The 20,497-nt window shown below is 41.5% G+C and overlaps 1 protein-coding gene across 1 annotated transcript in view; it reads left to right on the plus strand.

Annotated features, from left to right (window-relative positions):
* Window positions 1-8,568, plus strand: part of LOC308355943 (complement factor H-like) — a gene marked incomplete at its 5' end in the record, with an annotated part of 107,594 nt that extends 99,026 nt beyond the window's left edge. Inside the window, 4 exon segments of the mRNA XM_080824498.1 lie at window positions 748-942; window positions 1,960-2,136; window positions 7,524-7,706; window positions 8,163-8,568. Of these exon segments, the coding sequence (XP_080680624.1) occupies window positions 748-942; window positions 1,960-2,136; window positions 7,524-7,706; window positions 8,163-8,359 (752 nt within the window). The 3' untranslated portion in view covers window positions 8,360-8,568.
* Between the last annotated feature and the right edge of the window lie 11,929 nt (window positions 8,569-20,497).

The raw sequence follows: 20,497 nt of genomic DNA on the forward strand, positions 1-20,497 counted from the left end.
GGGTTGAATTGTGTTCCTGCAAAATTCAAATGCTGAAATCCTAACTCCCAGGACCCAAGAGTGAGACTGTATACAGAAATAGGGTCTTTAGAGAGGAAATTAAATTGCAACAAGGTCATTAGAGTGGATCCTAGCCCAATAAAACTGGTGTCCCTATAAGAGGAGGAATTTAGGACACAGATGCATAAAGGGAAGACGATGTGAAGACCGAGGGAGAAGAGGTCATCTACAAGCCAAGGAAAGATGTCACAGAAGAAACCATTCCTGCTGACACCTGATCTCTGATTTCTAGCCTCTAGAATTACAAGAAAATTAATTCCTGATATTTAAGCCACTCGTTTTACAGTTGCAGTTTCGTATGTGTATATGCTCATATATCCTATGTAATGTGTTGCCTAGAGTAGGAGAAGAGGGACAGAAAGAGCAAAGATTTTTGAGGGGAGATCTGCAGAAGACACAGGAAGAAGAGACACAGGAAGTGAATAGAGAACTATCAATAGCCTGACCATCCCATCCCAAGTGAAATTCTTAAATCTGAGCAGTTTACTGGATAGAACCATTTTTATTCTTTCTTCAGTGTTTACATTTTAATCTTGGATATAGCTTTGTACTCTTAGTTATAGATTGTCCCAGTTCTTGAATCACAAACATAAGTGGAACGATTAATTTAAATAGAATAATAAATTCATCAATATTATTAAAATAAAATATAATTATTCATGTATGATACTATTTTTTTTTCTTAAGGAGGAACTTGTCGTTTCCCAGAAATAAAACATGGAAACATATATGATGAAGACAGATATAAATACAGATTCCCAGTTGCTGTAGGAAAATATTTCTACTATTCCTGTGATCACAGTTTTGCATCTCCTTCACAATCACTCTGGACTCAAATAATCTGCACAGAGGAGGGATGGTCACCAACACCAAAGTGTATCAGTGAGTAAATACCTGGTCACTATCTCTATGAATTATTCAGTGCATTTAGTGGGGGAGATGGGGATGAGGGCTATGCTGGGGTGGGGGGGCTCACAGAGTTTAGACTGTCATAGAGTTGGAGGCTGGAGGAGCCAGCAAAGGCAAAATAGTCATTCCTCATTTATAAGAAGCTGGTTGTGGAATCAAATCAGAAAAAAAACGAGAACAAACTTTTGTGGAATATCTGATCTTTCATTTTAAATATTAATAGTCAATACTGTTAACTGCTACAATTTAATTTAAACACACTCATTTGGTAATTGTATGAATGTAGATTTTCTCAAGAGCGTTTATTTGTGGGGCACCTGGGTGGCTCATTTGCTCAAGCATCTGCCTTCACCTCTGGTCATGGTCCCAGGGCCCTGGGATCGAGCCCTGCATGGGGCTCCTTACTCAACAGGAAGCCTGCTTCTTTCGCTCCCTTTGCCTGCTGCTCCCCCACTTGTGTGCTCACACACCCTCTCTCAGATAAAAAAATAAAAAATAAAAAAAGAGTTTATTTGTATGTGTAATAACAGATTCAAAATGTGCTGTTCCTTCGAAAATTCAAGAAACATTTTTAAGCTACTTTCCTTAATTTTGTGGTTTTTACTGATTACATCTTTGTTTTTAAAATTATGTCCGTCTCACCCTCTCAATGTATATAGAGAAAAAGCAGACATGAAGAAGGCAGTGTCATGAAAGAGAAAAGTAACAAAGGCAAAGGAGAGAAAAATCATCTCCTTCTCCAGAAATCAATTTAGACGATCAAATGAAAAATAAAAATGAACTTTTCTGATATCTAGAGGAATTTTGCAAATGTAAGAAGTTTTATATATGCACGTGGCGATTGCTGATGTTACATATTTTTTTCTTTTAAACTTGCGTGAACTAATTTTTAAAAATCGATTTTTTTGTTCTTGATTTCTCTTTTGAAGCTTGCAAAATGTAATACTCTTTCATTACAAGATTTATATTCACCACCTTTTGGATTTTTAGGGCAGTGCTTTTTCCCTTGGGTGGAAAATGGTCATTCGGCATCTTCAGGACGGATACACCAGGAAGGTGACACTGTACAAATTGTCTGTAATAAGGGTTACAGGCTTCCATATAATCAGAAGAGTATCCGATGTGCAGAACGTGGCTGGTCTTTTCCTCCTAAATGCAATCAAGTAGGTAAGTAAAATACTGTCCTTTGGGATCCTGTATTCTTTTTTATTTTATAAAGATGTAGCAGCATGAAAGATATGCAACATTGCAGTTGTGATTGTCCCCCCTTTTAGATTTAGGCTTCCAATTGTATCTGAGTAGATACGAAAGTCTCTGGATAATCACTAGGAAAACATTTTGTCTACTTACATGAGTTAAATATTGGTAATATTAGAAAACAGTAGTCAAGAACACAATGAAAATCTTTGAAAGACCCTTGCATGTTTTAGTAACACAAACTTGATGCTTATGATGAAATTATGCAAAATCAGTTGACACAGCATGAGGATAAATTAAATTTTACATAGTGTAATAGTTAAAATACCACATGTGCACAATCTTGTTGCCAGGGAACATAGCTACTTGGCACTTATCTTTTTTGGCAAGTGCTAAATTGATCTCACTTAAAGACTAGCACAAACATATTGATAATTTCCACATTGTTAGAACTTTATACTTCTGAAATCCAGGTTTCCAGGATATAATTTAGAACATGGAAAATTCCTTCATAAAAAAATTACATCAAAAACAGGAATCTATTGGAACTGAAGTTGAGCTGGAGTTTCTCATACTTTTAATGGAAACAAAGAAGTTACTGGATGTGAGTAAGGAATAATAAGATTCCTAAAGAATAATCAAAACCTCCAAAGGAACTGTGTCTATTCTAGCCTTTCATATTTTCCCCCTAATTATTAATTCATCTAATCAATATTTATTGTGAACTTGTATATGCAAGCAGGACCATAACAATGGGAGATCAGTGCTCTACAAGAGTCAGTGTCTCTTTATTCACAGACTATAATGTCAAGTGGAAAACTGACAGTTTTCCAGATGTATCTTCTTACATCTCAGGCTGAAGTCATGAGTGTTCAGAGTGGTCTGGTAGATATACAGCTCAATTCAGGGGACCAGTTGAAATAGGATCCCCTACTCCTCTGCCATCTTGCCCTCCTCCCCTTCTCTCTTTTGTTATATTTTCTTTCCTGCTTAGAGATTTCTCCTTCAGTCATTCTTTAGGGTATTTATGCTGGCAACAAATTCTCTCAGTTTTCCTTTGTCTGAGACTATCTTATTTTCCTATATTCCTAAAGGATATAGAATTTGAAGTTGAGAGTTCTTTTATTCCACCACTTTCAAAATCTTGGGTCACTTGTCCTGGCTTTGTTAGTTTTGGATACATTTGAATCATTGTTTGCCTATTGGTTCTGCATTATTTTTCTCCAGCTACATTTAGGATTTTTTCTTCTTTTTCTTTAATTTTCAGCAGTTTGATAATGATGTGTCTCAATATGGAGTAGAGCTTGCACAGTTTCCTAAATAAGTATATTTATATGTTACATACATTTGGGGAAATTCTTGACTACATTTATTTCAGTATTTTTTTTTTTTAGCTCTACATCCTTTCCTTTTAGAGAATGCCAGTCTTATTTATTTTCCCACAAGTCCCTGCAGTCTGTTAATTTTGTACATTTCCATTCTATTTTTAGATTAGATAATTTCTATTCATCTATCTTCAACATCAATGATTCATTCTTCCATTATCTCTAACTTACTACTGAGCTCCTTCCAGTGAGGATTTTTTAGATGTTATCTTACATATTTTTCAACATATAATTCTTATTTGGTTCTTTAAATTTGATATCAAAGAGTTCCTCAATCTGAATGATCTTGGAGTTAGCATATATTCATTTTCTTTTCTCTTTTGAGACTTTCCTGAATCTTGGTCTGATGAGTAATTTCCAGTTGTATCCTGGACCATTGGGATATAATGTAATGAGAATTAGGATTTTATTTAAACCTTCTAGTTGATCAGTCCTCCACAGATAAAACTCTTGCAGGTAAAGGAGGCAATGCATTATTAGTGCTGGACAGAAGTAAAAGTCCTATCCCTTGTCTTTGCTGACATCTCCCTGGACTGGGAGTACCAAGCAAGGTGCATTTCCAACTATGCACTTGGCTTCCACTGATACCATGGGAGAGGAGGATAATTTATTGCTGCAACTGTAGACATAAGAATAGCATAAGCAATCAGCCCCTGCTGACGTGGGAAGGGCAAGCCCTACCTGGTTTGTTAGGGCTGGTTGAAAATCAAAGCTACCCACTTAGCCTTTGCTGATTGATAGGCAGTCTGCAGTGTTTCATAGTATTTTTTCTATGATAAGTTAGGTGTTATTTTAAAAAAAAATCTGTTTTTGTAGCTGAAATCAAGAGTCAGATGCTTAACCAACTGAGCCACCCTGGAGACCCCAAAGTGATATGTTTAAATGGAACCTGGACAGAACCACCTCAGTGTGAAGGAAGATTATCTCATTTCCCCTCAAGTTTTAGAGAACTTATTGAAGATAAACTATGTTGCTATAAATATGACATGAAGTGGTACTTTGGGATTTTTTTTAAAGTTAAAAGTTTTATTTCTACAAATCACAGCTGATAAGCACGAAGGCCTTTACCTGTAGAGACTATGCTCCAACTCAGGCTGGGAGCACCACTCTGGGAGAAGAGCTGGGCTTCCCGGAGAGGGGTTGGTGCAAGAGGCTGAAACCTGGGAAGTCCAAAGTTCAGGGTCAAGAGGGTTCAAGCTTCAGGCCCTCAGCCAGAGCAGCAGTGGCCCTGGCAGCACAGTGTGTACCTGTGTTGATCTGGCCCACTTCCAGCTTGCTTTTGGGGACCCAGTAATTGCAGTTTGTCCCCAGAATTGGTGTCCCATGTCTGAATGAAGCACAGGCAGTATAAATTCTCATACCTCTGCTTTTTCCATTTTGCAATCAGGTTTTTATCCACATAGCCTTCTTTAATACAATATTCATATTGTTCTCTGCTTATGGCTTTCCGCTTCTAAAAGAGGACAAAAATATAGTAGGTTTTCTGGTGGTGGATCCTGAAGATAGACCACAGAGATTGCACTTTCCTCTTTCCCTCATGAGGTTCTGGCAGCTTCTCTTATCCTCTGATCTAATTCATCCAGTGTTGGCTCCATCAACTCCCAACCATCTGGAGGAGATTTCTGGCTTCTTTTGACTTTAGGCATTTTCCCCACAAGATGATTTGCAAAGATCGTCCACTTCCCAAGAGTGTAACAGAAAGACCTCTGGTCTCTTCAGCTACAGGCTTGGGTTCTTGTCCAGCTTTACCAAATATTACTCTGTGACTTTGGGGAGGTCACATTCCTTTTCTGGTCCTCAGTCTTGTCTGAACCACCATCACCATCAGCTGCCATTTCTCTTCTATGGAATATTTTTAAAAATACAAATAAAATGATGGTACTTAAAATTCAATTTTGGGGGGGCAGGCTGAACTGTAATGTAGTATATTTGTTTCATGAGTGAGGGATTTGGCCAGATTAAAAGAAAAATTGGAATCACGGAGAATTCCCTGTCCCAAACATTAAGACACTCAGTTATTTCTGGAGGAACAAATGTATTAAAGCTACATTAAGTACATTTGACAGCTCTATGAAATTCCGCTTTGAGACATGGACTAGGCAGCTGGGGTGTGATTATAGAAGGTGATGTAAATTGGGGCTTCTTCAGCATGTGGATTATATTTCAAGGTAGCTTACTAGCTGGGTTTATCCAGGGGATTAGTGAATACAGAAAAAAAAAGTCCAAATATTTGGTCATAGAAGTACCTAGTATTTAGAGTTCTGGAAATAAAGAGAGACCCAATAAAGGTGCTTTTATATTGGCCCCTTCTAGTATTTCAAGTCAACTTTTGGCTGGCATATATATTTTCTAATCTTTTACTTTGAACCCACCTATGTTTTCATGTTTGAAGAGAGTTTCTTACAGATGCTGTATAGTTGGGTCTTGTTTATACGTCACCTTGCCATTTTCAGCCTTTAAATGAAGTATTTAAACCCTTTATTCTTAAAGTAATTATTGATAGATTAGGGGCTGTGACGACAATTTTATTATTTGTTTTGGGTGTGTTTCTTCTGTTTCTCATTCCTGTTTTCTTGCCTTCCCTGTGGATTTTTGGAACATTTAAAAATAATTTTATTTTATATATCTATATTGTTTTTGAATGTTTCTCTTTGTATAGTTTTATTAGTGTTGCTGTAGGTATGAAGATGCACACATACAGCTTATCACTCCCTCCCGTATTGACATTTTACCACATCAAGTGAAATACGGGAAACTTGCTTCCATTTAGGTCTATTTACTCTCCCCACATTTTTAACATAAAGCTCTTAAGTATTTCCTCCACATACTTTGTCATGTGATATAGTTTTGTCTCCCTCTCTGATTTCTTCATCTGGCCTCTTTCGATCAAGGTGGAGAAAAGGGTGGTCTTAGATTTCTTCTCTGGTGTTTCTCTGGAGTAATTCAGGTACCGTAAGAAATACCTCTGTCTTGCTAGGCCTGGGCATCTCTTTTTATGTTGGAAGCAGAAATGTTTCTACCTCATCTTGTCAGAACAGGAAGCCAGCAGTTCCCTTTCATGTTATACAAATTCGCAATTCTTTGAATTTTACTAAAGGGGAGGATGTTTATTTTGTAATAAAAATGAAAATCAATAGAAAATGACTAGAGATCATACCATTTGCTTTGACATGGATACATGGAGTGAAATAAGGCAAGCAGAGAAAGACAATTGTCATAAGGTTTCACACATATGTGAAACATATGAATAGCACAGAGGACCACAGGAGAAGGGAGGGAAAACTGAATGGGAAGAAATCAGAGAGGGAGACAAACCATGAGAGATTCTGGACTTTAGGAACCAAACTGAGAATTACAGAAAGGAGGGGGCCGGGGGAAGGGGTAGCCCAGTGACGGGTATTAAGGAGGGCACGTGTTGTGATGGGCACGGGGTGTTATGTGTAACTAATGAATTGTTGAACACTACATCAAAAACTTATGATGTACTATATGTTGGGTAACTGAACATAATAAAAAAAATGACTAGAGATCCAATAGACACTACAAAATGTTGTATATAAAAATAATGACATTTCTGTATCTAAGCTATCCATCTGTTCAGCTTATATTCTCTAAGAAAAGCATTTTTTAAAATTTTTAATTAATTAATTAATTTATTTTAATAAACATATAATGTATTTTTATCCCCAGGGGTACAGGTCTGTGAATCGCCAGGTTTACACAAGAAAAGCATTTTTTAATACTGAAATAAGGCAAAGCAGATATATTTGCTAATATCTTATGGGTGCTTTCACGTGGGGTGAAAGGAAGGGCTTAAAAATGTAACTCTCCTTTTAAGTGATTAAAATTCCTTCAATGAATCCTTTATGCTAGTAGAAATCACATGTCTTAATATTAAGGACTGTGCTATATTTTTATTGCTTTTCTGTATTTTTCTTTGGTCTTCCAATAAGTCAGATAATGTTTTTTTAGACCCTGAAGGAAAATGTGGGCCCCCTCCGCCCATCGACAATGGAGACATTACCTCATTCCCATTAAAAGTTTATGCTCCGGGATCATCAGTTGAGTACCAATGCCAGACCTTCTATGCGCTTCAGGGAAACAGGACTATAATATGTAGTAATGGACAGTGGTCAGAACCACCAAAATGCTTAGGTAAATACTTTAATATTCTCATGGATCCTGGGAAAATTTATATAATGAATATGATGTTTTCCTATTTATAGAATTTTCATGAATTAACAAACAACAATTCTGTTGAATTCTTGACTACCAAATATTAATATATGAGGAAATCAAGTTGGAAAAATTCTTGTTCAAGCAATAACAGCAGTGAAAGATTCTTTAATAAAAGCTCTTCATGTGATAGCTGACATTTTGTATCTTTGATTATAATACCTAATTATTACACATTAAACACAGGACCTCATTTTTACATCCTTTGTTTAAAATGATTTAAGTCTACATGATGGATTTTCAGTTAGTTAGTTTGGAAAAGTTTTTGAGAATGAAGTGCTAGGCCAGTTTAGAATATTCTACTTGAAAATCTGAAATTCTGTGGCAAATATTTGCGTGCTACCTAATGTTTTATGTTCATTTTTGTACTTTCAGATGCATGCGTGGTATCAGAAGAAATCATGGAAAAACATAACATACAGTTGCGATGGAGACATGACAAAAAATTTTATTCTAGTACAGGGGATATTATTGAATTTACGTGTAAATTTGGATATCATCGAAAGTCACAAGATGACTCATTTCGAACAACCTGTCAGGAAGGGAAACTGGTGTATCCCACTTGTGTATAAAGCAATGACTAAGATACAGTCCTAAAATTAAAATGTGTACATTTATTCTAAAGTTTCCATTATGAATCCAGTTCTTCTCATTTTTTCAACTATTACTCATTTTTATTCATAAATCAGAATTTGTGTTAAACAGTATGTGGATGATAGACATAACCTGAGGGACAAATGAATCACTTCTTAAAAACACATTAAAACTTGGTGAACTAAAATGCTATGTGTCCTAGTTATAGAATATCTGTGGCAAGAAATTAATTGTGATCACTTCAATGCCTGCTCCTTTCCATCCTTCTCCTAACTTTCTCAAAGATTTCTCCATAATTCCTGAGGCTTCCTGAGGCTATTTCAGAGAAAATGGGGGGGAAATGCTTGCACTCATCTTCAAAGTCATTTCACTTCACAACACATAGAAACCTAACTGTGTCATACCTATGTTATTTATAAGATGTAAGAAGTTATTTAGTTTGCTATATCTCTCGATAGACAGATATGCCAAAAAATGATGAAATGCATGATCTCTTATGTATATCTAGCACACATAATAATTCAAACAAATCATAAAGAGGAATTCAAATCTAATTAGGGGCATAACTATTATTACATTAAAAGTGACTTCAAAAGTCCAATATCAAGTATACACACACACACACACACACACACACACACACACACACTGCTTTGAATACTGAATAAATGTTTCTAGAATAAAGGCTGGCAGAAAGCACAAAAATTTATAACTGTAATTGAATTTAGAGATAATAGAGGGAAGAGGGGCTGTTTAACTCCTTTATACTTACCTATATTCTCCAATTTTTCTATCTTTAATATATATCACCTTTGAACCATAGGATACCTAATTTTAAAATAAAGATATATAAAAAGTAAGACAATATACATTGCGAACTATAAAGACCTCTGGTGATTATCCTTAGATATAAAAATATTTTCATGATTTTGCTGGTATGGAGGGCTTTGGAAACAATCAATGACAAGAGTCTGAAATACGATTTTTATGTTCATACATTTCAAACAACATAATTAGTTAGTATCAGTTGACTAGAAACATTTTAAATTCCTATAAAAACACAACTTTAAGGTGAAAATAAAGATATACATAATTAAGATAAAAATATTTTAAGGTGATATCTTGTAACTTTGCATTGCATCAAATCAAGTGCATTCCTGCTTCGAATGGGAAACCTGTCACCAGTGGAGTCAATTTATCTAAATGTGAATCATTGGTGACAGCCAGTTTGCTCACATATAAGGAAACACTGTTCGAATTGGCAAGTTATCTTTGCTGTTAACGTTAGCGCTTGTGTATATATACTATTCTCCAAAACCTCTCACCTAATGTTTATAAAATCTATATATGATACTTGTATAAAACCAGTTATTTCAAAATAGTGATCTTTAAGATCAATTGTATCATTTTTTTGCACTTTTTGTCATTCTTGTGTAAAGGTGAGTGCTAATTTATCAACTCTGTTTAAACTTTCACCTAGTATGATTTGGTAAATCTTTATTTTTGTTATTTATTTTCAATTTTTGGAGTAAGGACTTGATGTAATAGTGACCTTCTGTGATTGCTTTAAAGACTTTTTAAACATGGTATTGGCCTGGATTTGTGAATTTTTATTTACTCAATTTGTTGCAATCAATTGTAATCATTATTCTTTGAAGCATAAATAATCCCAAATTTGGCTAGTGAGTGTCTTGCAACTGGCTCCTGATTGCTTTGTTATATCCCCATTAGTCTGAGTATTTCTCTTCTTTTTAGTACAACATGACATTCCAGGCTCACTGTCTACTTCCCCGCACAAGACCCATAACCGTACATTTTTCCAAGAAGTTCTGATTCCCTTTTATCAGAGCACAGAGTTTAGAATCCAAGTTGTACTATTCATGCTAGTTGGAAGTGTTCAATACCGTTGAAGTGTCTTTACTTTCAGGGTCTTCTGGTTGTCAGAAATTTGAAATAGAAATGAATTTTCAAATTCATTAGTTCTTACTGGATTTTCCAATTCAAGTATGACAATATAGGGTTAAAAAATTCTTTTTAACACATTTCCCCCTTTCCTCTTTATGTATATATTCTTATATTTCAATATCCATGAAAATAATATCAAAAGTGCCATGCAAACATTACTATTACCAGTTAAACTAACAAATGAAGGTTAAAATGTCATGTGTTTATTTTGTCCCAGGATGCTTGACTCTGAGTGTAAGTACTTTCTTAAAAAGCAACTTAAAGTGATTCTTTTTTTTTTTTTTAAAGATTTTATTTATTTGACAGATAGAGATCACAAGTAGGCAGAGAGGCAGGCAGAGAGAGAGAGGGGGAAGCAGGCTCCCTGCTGAGCAGAGAGCCCGATATGGGGCTCGATCCCAGGACCCTGGGATCATGACCTGAGCTGAAGGCAGAGGCTTTAACCCACTGAGCCACCCAGATGCCCTAACTTAAAGTGATTCTTATCTGATTGACTCTCTTAACAGATTAAGTTTTACGTTTATTTGCATTCATATTTTTTTTCAATTTTAGATTTTGCTGCTTATTTTTCTAATCTAACTTGAAAAAAATGGAAAACATCTACATGTTTTAGAAGGCAGACTACTACGAGAAGGGTCTTCATGTTGAGTAGTCTTCCTTCTGTCATAGCTCTTCCCTCACTGAATAAGGTTACAATTTTATTAATTTCTGACATTCTTCCAGTGCCCATTGCTCTCTCTCTCTCTCTCTCTTTTTTTTTTTTTTTAGCGAGGCAGAGAGAGTCCATAAGTAGGTGGGTGGTGAGGGGCAGAGAGAGAGAGATAGGGAGAGAGAGACTCTTAAGCAGGCTCCACGCTCATCGTGGGATCCAACGCAGGGCTCTGTCTCACAATGCTAAGATCATGAGCTGACCTGAAATCAAGAATCAGTCACTTAACTGACTAAGTCACCCTGGCGCCCCAGTCTCTCTTTTTGAAAAAAAATTTTTATTTTTTTCATTACTTTTCAGTGTACTGGAATTCATTGTTTATGCACCACACCCGGGGCTCCATACAATACGTGCCCTTTGCAATACCCACCATCAGGCTGGCCCAACTTTACCCCCTGCCCCTTCAAAACCCTCAGATTGTTACGCATTTATCTATCCCTTGCTATTTTCATTTTAGAATGTATCTCACTCAGACCATTCTGAGTTTTACTATTACAGATAACAAATAACATACCCCTTCAGATGGAGGGAGCCCACCCCTTTGCAAATTTCCTGAGACAGTCGCTGCGAAGCTGACAGTGACCCCGCTTGGACTTGCTGCCTGATGGGGACCCAGGGTTTCTCCTAGAACATTCTCCGCTGCAAGGCAATCCAGTTCCTGCCATCATCTCTTCAGGAGGAATGGGAGCCTAGGGTGGGTGAGGACTTGCAATGAGACAGATCTGTTGTTCCCTCAAGACCCAGGTCTGTGACTTGGCCTCTCAGAATCTCTCATATTCAGAGGTTTTACGCAGGTTTATATCTGTTAAGGCTTGCAATTACACAGATGCCTTGTGCACCAGACGGAACACTCCCATGAGCCAGCCTTTCAAGACCCATACCCTGTTCCAGTTCCCTGGCTCTCCTGACCTGGGTGGCTCATGCTTGCACAATTTGCACCCTTCCAGTCAGCCAGAGGCATCTGGGGGGACCTCCAGGCATGCGGAACACTGGTCCCCAACCACTCACATTGCCTCCAGTGTGAAGGGAGCCCACCCCAACCGTCTTTGTGAGATGGCTACTTTATCCTACCAAGAGTCAGTTCAGTCACCATTTGGAGCAGCTGCCTGATGGGGTTTGGGCTTCTCAGTGCCCCAGGCTCCAGGGGCCTTTCAGTGGAGGATGTTCTTACCAATTTTCCCAGACCTGCCCTGGCCAGGGAGTCAGGTTCTTTAGCTCTGTCTTCAGGGAGCATATGTACATTTCTGGGGGCTAGGGCTTGGAATTATACAAATGTCAACCGCCCCACTCCCCCCCCCCCCAAGAACCTGTTGTTGAGACTTGGTATCTCCTGACACTTAAGTTCCCAGTCCCTGGCTTCCCTACCTCTGGGACCCAAGCATGCATACTATGCATCCCATCCACAGGCCTTGGGCAGCTGGGTCTCTCCAGGCCTGTGGAGTTTGCACCATTCCCCAACCAGCTGCTACGGTCCAGAGCAAAGGAAGACCACTCATGAAAGTCTTTGTGAGGTGGCAGCTTTAAACTGGGAACAGTCAGTCCCGTTTGGACTAGCTGCCTAATGGGGTCCCAGAATCCTCCAGCGATCAAGGCTCCCAGGTGTTTCTCACTGAAGGATCCCTCGGCCAGCCTACCCAGCCTGCCCTGTCGAAGCAGTCCGTTATCTACACCTCTGCTCTGAGGAGGAATATGTGCACTTGTGTAGGTCAGGGCTTGCGATCAGGCAGATGTCATGGACCTCCAGGGGCCCACTCTTGAGACCTGGCCTCTCCCAACACTTGACCAGTTCTGGATCCCTGAGCTCTGGAGCCTGCCTATGACTAGTATGCACCCCATCAGCAGAACTTAAGGCAGCTGGAGCCCTCCATGCCTGCGGAGTTCTTGCTGGTCCCAAATACATGCAGCCTACAGGGCAGAAAGATGCCACTGCCCACCCCTGAAGAAGCCCGAAATGTCCCTTGTAGCCCAAGTCTGGGCGATGGGACATGACTGCCCATGTGTGAGCTCCATAGGTCAGGGTACCCAGCGACCTGGAACAAGGCAATGTTGGGTGAGGCTGGGTCACGGGAGAGAGCTATCAGGGAGAAAGGAATTGATCTGATAAGCAAAGCCTACCCACCCATTATGGAATATTCCCTCTGAAGGCAGAACTGGAGGTTTTTCAACTACCTTGCCAAGGAAGGGCCCAGCTGTCGGGTCACGAGAGCAGTCTATCCTCCATTTGGAGACCAGTGGGAGTCCTGGTTCCTACGGGAGTGCAGGATGCCAGTAGGCTGTAAATCCTGTGGCCCATTTGCATCTCTTAGTTTATAACAATATTCAGGTGGTTGGGGTCTGGTCAGGGTTTCCCAGGTGGAGGGTCTAGTCCGCCCAGCGTGGCTTACTGGTACATACTGCGCATGCGCGGATCTTCCAGGTCGGCGTAGCCAAAGTTCTGGAACACGGTGGCAGCTCATGAAAGCGGGCTTCTTGCATTACAAGGCGTCTGCCTGATTTCAAGCCCTATCCAACACGCATGTGCACATTTCCTTTGAAGACAGAGCTGCCTTGCCAGGGCTGAATCCACTAGGCTGGCCAGGGGAGCCTCCAATATCTGACAGCCGGGAGCCTTGATTGCTGCAGAAGCCCCAGATAATAGCCGATGGTAAGTATGTGGGGCCCGATTCCCGCTCATTTTTGTGGCTGTCTCAGAGCAGTTTTCAGAGGGTGGCCTCCCTCCACACTTCATGCAGGTGGTTGAGGATTGGCCGGAATGGCACAGGCCTGTGGGTGTGGGGGGTGGTGGTCCAAGGCACCTGCCCAAGGGCTTTCAAAACTGTGCACTTGTAGGCTGTGCAGGTCAGGACAGCCAGGGACGGACGTGGAGAGCTCAAGTGCCAGGAGACTCTCAGTCAGAGGAAGGGGATACTGGGATGCCTGGCTTCTGCCTAATCCCAACTTAACCTTCACAAATTCGCATATCCTCTGCCCGCCCCCCACCCCGCCCCCACCCCCGCAAGGCAGGGCTGGAGAATTTTCCACTGCCTTGCCACGAAAGGGGGCATTCCAGCAAGACAGTGTATCCCTCCATTTGGAGAGACCTGGAAGTCTGACCAGAGTTTCACAGGCTTGGAGGCCCAGCCTGCCCCAGGCTTGTTTTGGGGGTATATACTGTGCAAGTACGGGCCTCCCGGGTCAGGATAGCCAGGGACCCAGAGCAGGGCAGATGTCTGGGTGGGCCGGGTCTTGGGAGCAAGCTCTTGGGGTTACAAGGCCTCTGCTTAATATCAAACCCTAGCCTACACAAGTGTACATACCTCTGCGGAAGGCTGACCTAGAATAACCTGGACTGCCCTGCCAGGGCTGGGTGCGGTGGGCTAGCCTGGGAATTCTCTAGAAAGAGACACCTGGGAGTCTTGGCAGCCGCAGAAGCTCAGGACCTCAGCAGGCATGAAGTCCTACATGGGGGCTGACGGTCGCCCCTCTCAGTAGGTGTCTCAGCGACTAGGGGATGCTTGGCACTTTCCACCTTTGAGGCTATGCGATGGTTGAGCATGGACCCTAGCTTCCCTGGCCTAGAGAGCTGGCAGATAGGGTGCTGACTGCGCATGTGCGGGCCTCACAGGTCAGGGCAGCCGTCGACCTGGAACAGGGCTAGTTGGGCAAGACCAAGTCACAGGAAGGAGCTCTTGGGGGACTTGGTATATGTCAGTTTTCAAGGAGTAACACGTGCAAACATGCACATTCCCACTGAAGGCAGAGCCGAAGGAATCTGGACTGCCTTGTTTGGCCAAGGTTGGGTCGGATGGCTGGAGTTCCCTCCAGCATGAGCACGTGGGAGCCTTGATTACTGGAGGAGCCTGAGGCCCTAATAGGTAGACAGACCTAACAGGGACTGATTGATATCAGTTTAAGCTGAAGCCTCAGAAAGATGTTCAGGTGGTGGGCTCTCCACGGAGGCTTGCAGAGGCTCGGAGATCTGCTTGAGCTCCGCAGGCCTGCAGAGCCCATACTGACAAGGGCTGGAACGGGCTGGTAGGGTGTGGACTGCACACACAGGCTGCAAAGTTCAGAGTATCCAGGGAATGGGGAAGGTCGACTCACGCATGAGCGTATTTTCCCTGAAGGCAGAACCGGAGTGATCTGAACTGGCTTTCCAGGGCTGGATCAGGAAGCCTGGCCTGGGAATCTTCCAATAAGAGACATCTGGGAAACTTGGTTGCTGCTAAAGCCTGGGACAACAGCACACAGTAAGTCTACGCGGGGACCGCCCATCGCCCACTGCAGTGGCTGCATCAGAATAATTTTCAGGGTGGAGTGGCTCACAGGGAGGCAGAGCTGGAGGAGTTCGGACTGCCTTGCCCGGGCTGGATCTGGAAGGCTTGCCAGTGGTACGTCCTTTAATAAGAGACACCTGGAGCCCTGATTCCTGGAGAACTCTGGGACCTCATCAGGCAGCCAGTACGAATGGGGACAAACTATGCTCACATTTCAGCAGCTGCCTCAGAAGATGTTTGGAAAGTGAGGACCCTCCACCCTGAGGCCATTTGGGTGGTTGGGATCCAGAGTACCCCCTCTAGCCCAGGGCCAGGTGACAGGGTAAGGATTGCATATGCATGAGCCATGCAGGTCAAAGTTGACAGGGACCTTAAACAGGGCAGTTAGGGGGGAAGTTCAGGTCACAGGAGGGAGCTACCGGGAGTAGCACATAGGTACCTAATTCCAGGACTTAACCTCCACAAATGCATAGATTTTTCTGGGAAGGCAGAGCTGGAGGGACCTGGACTGCCTTGCCAGCAGGGGCAGGTGGGATGGCGGGAGTACCCTCAATGGAGACACCTGGGTGCCTTGATTCCTGGAGAGGCCTGGGACCCCATTAGGCAGCCGGTCCAGAAGGGGACTGACAGTTGCCAGTGGAAGTTGGAGTATCAAAGGTTTTCGGGAGGGGTGGGTGGGCTCAGGTGGTTAGTGTTTGGCTGGAGCTTCATAGGAGTGGAATGTCCCAGTCATCCATGTTGGATGACAGGTTGTGGACTGTGCATGTGTGGGCCCGTGTAGCTCAGGGTAGAGGCTGCCTTGGCAGGACGGGATACTCTCTATTTGTAGAAATCTGGGGGTCCTGGTTCCTAGACACAATAGACACCTGGGTGCCTCCACTGTGGGGGGAGGCTGGATCTAATCAGGCAGCCAGTCCAAATGGGGACGGACAGTCTCCAGTTTAAAGCTTTAGCCTCAGAAAGATTTTTGGGGGTTGGCACTCTCTACCCTAGAGGGTAAGTGGGTGGTTGGGAAGAGCCTGAGCTCCACAGATCTGAAGGATCCCTGTAGCCAAAGACTGGCTGAAGAGGTGTCGGCTGAATTTTGGGGGGGGGTAGGCTCCCTCCACCTTTGAGGCAGTGCATTTTGCTGGGGATGGGCTCAAGCTGGTCGAGGTGGCCGACAGAGTGAGGACAGCTCATGCCCAGTGTGTAGTGGAGGATAGCCAGAGACTTGAGCTAAGGCGATGGCAGGCAAGGCCGGGTCACAGGAGCAGGCTGTTGTTGGTGCCTGGCCCCTGCCAATTCTACGCAAATGCAGATTCCCCCTATGGATATAGAGAAGCAAATAATGCTCAGGGACTCCAATGTCTTTTTTTTTTTTTATAAGATTTTTAATTTTAACTTTCATTAATTAAATTTTTTAAAAGATTTTTTTATTTTTTTATTCATTTGACAGAGAAAGTCAGAGAGGGAATACAAGCAGGGGGAGAAGCAGGCTTCCTGCCTGGCAGGGAGCCCAGTGCAAGGCTCGATCCCAGGACCCTGGAATCATGACCTGAGCCGAAGGCAGACGCTTAACGACTGAGCCATCCAGGCACCTCTTTAATTTTTATTTTTAAGTAATCTTTACACCCATAATGGGGCTCGAACCTACAGCCCTGGGGTCAAGCGTCACCTGCTCCACCGACCAAGTCAGCCAGGCACCCCGTGACTTGGCCAGCAATGTCATTGCATTGGTTCATTGTATGAATTTTTTAAAAAGATTATTTATGTATTTATTTAACAGACAGAAATCACAAGTAGGCAGAGAGGCAGGCAGAGAGAGAGAGAGGAGGAAGCAGACTCCCCGCTGAGCAGAGAGCCAGGGGTGGGGGGGGGTTGGTCCTAGGACCCTGGAATCATGACCTGAGCTGAAGGCAGAGGCTTTAACCCACTGAGCCACCCAGGCGCCCTCACTGTGAGAATTTGGCGAGCCAACAGCTTGTGGAACAGTTTCTTCTAATTAACCATTAAAGAAATGACATACTCCAAAAACAGTGTTAGATTAATCACGCTCTTGTTCCAAGCAAGGGGAAATGAAAGGAATGAGTCTTAGTGGATAGGTATGGTTATAGAAGTTGGCACTGGGGATCTGGGCTGAGCCAAGGGAGAGCTGATGTCCCGCTGACAGTGCAAGAGTGCGAGCCTCCCCTTGCTAGAGCACGTTGCTAAGGAGTGACGCTGCTGGTGTAGACAGACAAGATGACCGTCTTTTTGGAGGGGTGACTGCGTAGCTCTTGCCACTGTAGGTCAAGGAGTTATCTTTACCAGGCAGGAGCTAATCGCCCCCTGGCCTTCAGAGAGCTATTTTAGGTGGGAGAAATGTAGCCTTGCACAGACGGAGCACGCTCTCCTCATCCTCAGGAACTCTTATTTACAGTCTGATGGCCCCTTGCACAATTGCTTCCTCACAGGTTTTTATTAATAATCTCCCAGCAGGATCCCTATGAGCCGAACCACGGAGTTCTGAGGGCTGAGAACATATGAGATGACATTCTGACACAACTTACTTCATTCTTGTATCAGAACAGCTTTAACCAAGTGTTTTTGGTCTTTGACGTAAGCAAGTGGATCTGAAATCCTATCAGACCAACTCACAACCACCACCTGGTGATTTCTCATGTCTACAGTAATTAATATGAAAGGTCTAACGACCAGTACAAGTCTATCAAGTTCACAAAAATATCAATCCAGCCTGTGATTCTACATCACTTACCATCTTCATCACACTCATTCATCTTTGGGGAGTATTTTTTGCTCGACACACATTCTGTTAGACCATAGTTTAATGACCAGTTTAAGCAACCATATTCCTAATATTATCAACATAAACCTAAAGAACTCTCTACCATGATACCATATCCAGTTGCCAAATAACTAAAAAATTTTCTTAGACCACTCAGCTTAACTTCCTTCACAAATACATTCCTTTTTTTTTTTTAAAGGATTAGATTTTTTTTTAAAGATTTTATTTATTTATTTGACAGATCACAAGTTGGCAGAGAGGCAGGCAGAGAGAAAGAGGGGGAAGCAGGATCCCCACTGAACAGAGAGCCCAATATGGGACTCGATCCCAGGACCTTGAGATCATGACCTGAGCTGAAGGCAGAGGCTTTAACCAACTGAGCCACCCAGGCGCCCCCACAAATACAGTCCTAAGTAGAGATCATTTCTACAAAACTCCAGGGGACACAGACCTGCGCAGACCTATCAGTTGCCATAACATCAGGATTCAAGCCTGTCATTAGTTTAGGGATGCACGTTTTTGTTCTCTTTTCAATTCCTGCAAAATTATTTTGACTTTATTAGTCTCATCTTCCAAATGTGCCATTACTTGTCTTTTCTAATGTATGATTTGCATTTACTGGATTACTTTTAGGAGGGTCAATGTGAATTATTTCCCTGGTTGTTTTAATAGTTCCTTTCTCTTCTGCTGACCATGGTAACCTCTTTTTCCTTCTCTTTTTATATTTATTGCCTATTCTTGTACACAACTCATCATGTTTTATGTTCCTTATTTTCCCCTTGACTCCAGTAGGTTAGGGCAAGGTTTGGCTTAGAACATACTATCCTGGTCCAGTTGTCCATGTTACGTATAACTGGTTGAGGAAGTATCAAAGCCATAGGCATAGTCATAGATTTGTACCATAGGTGTAGCCAAAGTCTAGTAGTAATAAAGGTATTTTGGTTTCATTCCAACAAATATCCTTAGGAATATGTTTCCCTTCTATCATAAGTTGGTTGTATATCTTCTGTAGGCTATGCTCTCCCTGCTGATACTGGGGAGACATAAAAGTGTGGTGACCCAATGTCATGTTCCCTCCTTTAAGTGCCAATGGTCTAATTCCACTGCCCAGAAATCACAGCCATTAGGATGTGGCACCTACTTACTTTTGCTTGGGTTTCTGTTATCTCTGGCAGCCAGTATTGCATAATATTATGACTGCACTAAGTGTATTCCACATATCAACCAATCCTTTTATTTATTTTTATTTTGATTCCAATATAGTTAACATATAGTGTTATTTTAGTTTCAGGTGTATAGTTTAGTGATTCAACAATTCTATACATTACTCAGTGCCCACCATGATAAGTGTACTCTTAATCCCCTTCAGTTAGTTCATCCACCCACCACCCCACTCTATAGTTAAGAGTCTGTTTTTGGTTTGTCTCTTTTCTTTGTTTTGTTTCTTAAATTCCACATATGGGTGAAATCACGACATTTGTATTTCTCTTATTGACTTATTTCACTTAGCATTATACTTTCTAGATCCATCCATGTTGTTGCAAATGGCAAGAGTTCATTCTTTTTTATGGCTGAGTAATATTCCATTTATATGCGCACAATGCGCACATGCACGTGCACACACACACACACACACACACTCACCTTCTTTATCCATTCATCTACTGCTGGACACTTGGGTTGCTTCCATAGTTTGGCTATTGTATATAATGCTGCAATAAACATACAGGTGCATGTACTTTTTTAGAATTAGTGTTTTCATGTTCTTTGGGTAAATACTCAGTAGTGGAATTACTGGATAATATGGTTCTATTTTTAATTTTTTGAGGAACCTCCATACTGTTTTCCATAATGGCTCCACTAGTTTGCATTCCCACTAACAGTGCATGAGGGTTCCTTTTCCTCCACATCCTTGCCAACACTTGTTTCTTGTATTTTTTATTTTGCCATCATGACAGGTATGAGGTGATATCTCATTGTGGTTTTGATTTACATTTCCCTGATGATGAGTAATATTGAGCAAATTTTCCTGTATCTGTTGGCCATCTGTATGTCTTTGGAAAAATATATGTTTATGTCTACTGTCCATTTTTAATCTAATTGGGTATTTTTTTTGTGTTGAAGTACATAAGTTTGTCATATATTTTTGATATGAAACTTTTACTGGATGTATAATTTGCAAATATCTTCTCCCATTCAGTTGATGGTTTTCATTTTGTTAATGGTGTCCTTCACAAAAGCTTTTTATTTTGTTATACTCTCAATAGTTTATTTTTGATTTTATTGTTAAAATAAAACAATAAAATAAGTATATCCTTATACTTGGGGTAGAAGTCTGTGGTGTGAGACAGAAGCCTTAATGAACCTGAAGGATAATATTGTATGTTATATGTTAAGTTTCCTATGTGTCCCCTATAAA

This window comes from Martes martes, assembly GCF_963455335.1.
Source record: "Martes martes genome assembly, chromosome: 15".
Taxonomy (NCBI): Eukaryota; Metazoa; Chordata; class Mammalia; order Carnivora; family Mustelidae; genus Martes; species Martes martes.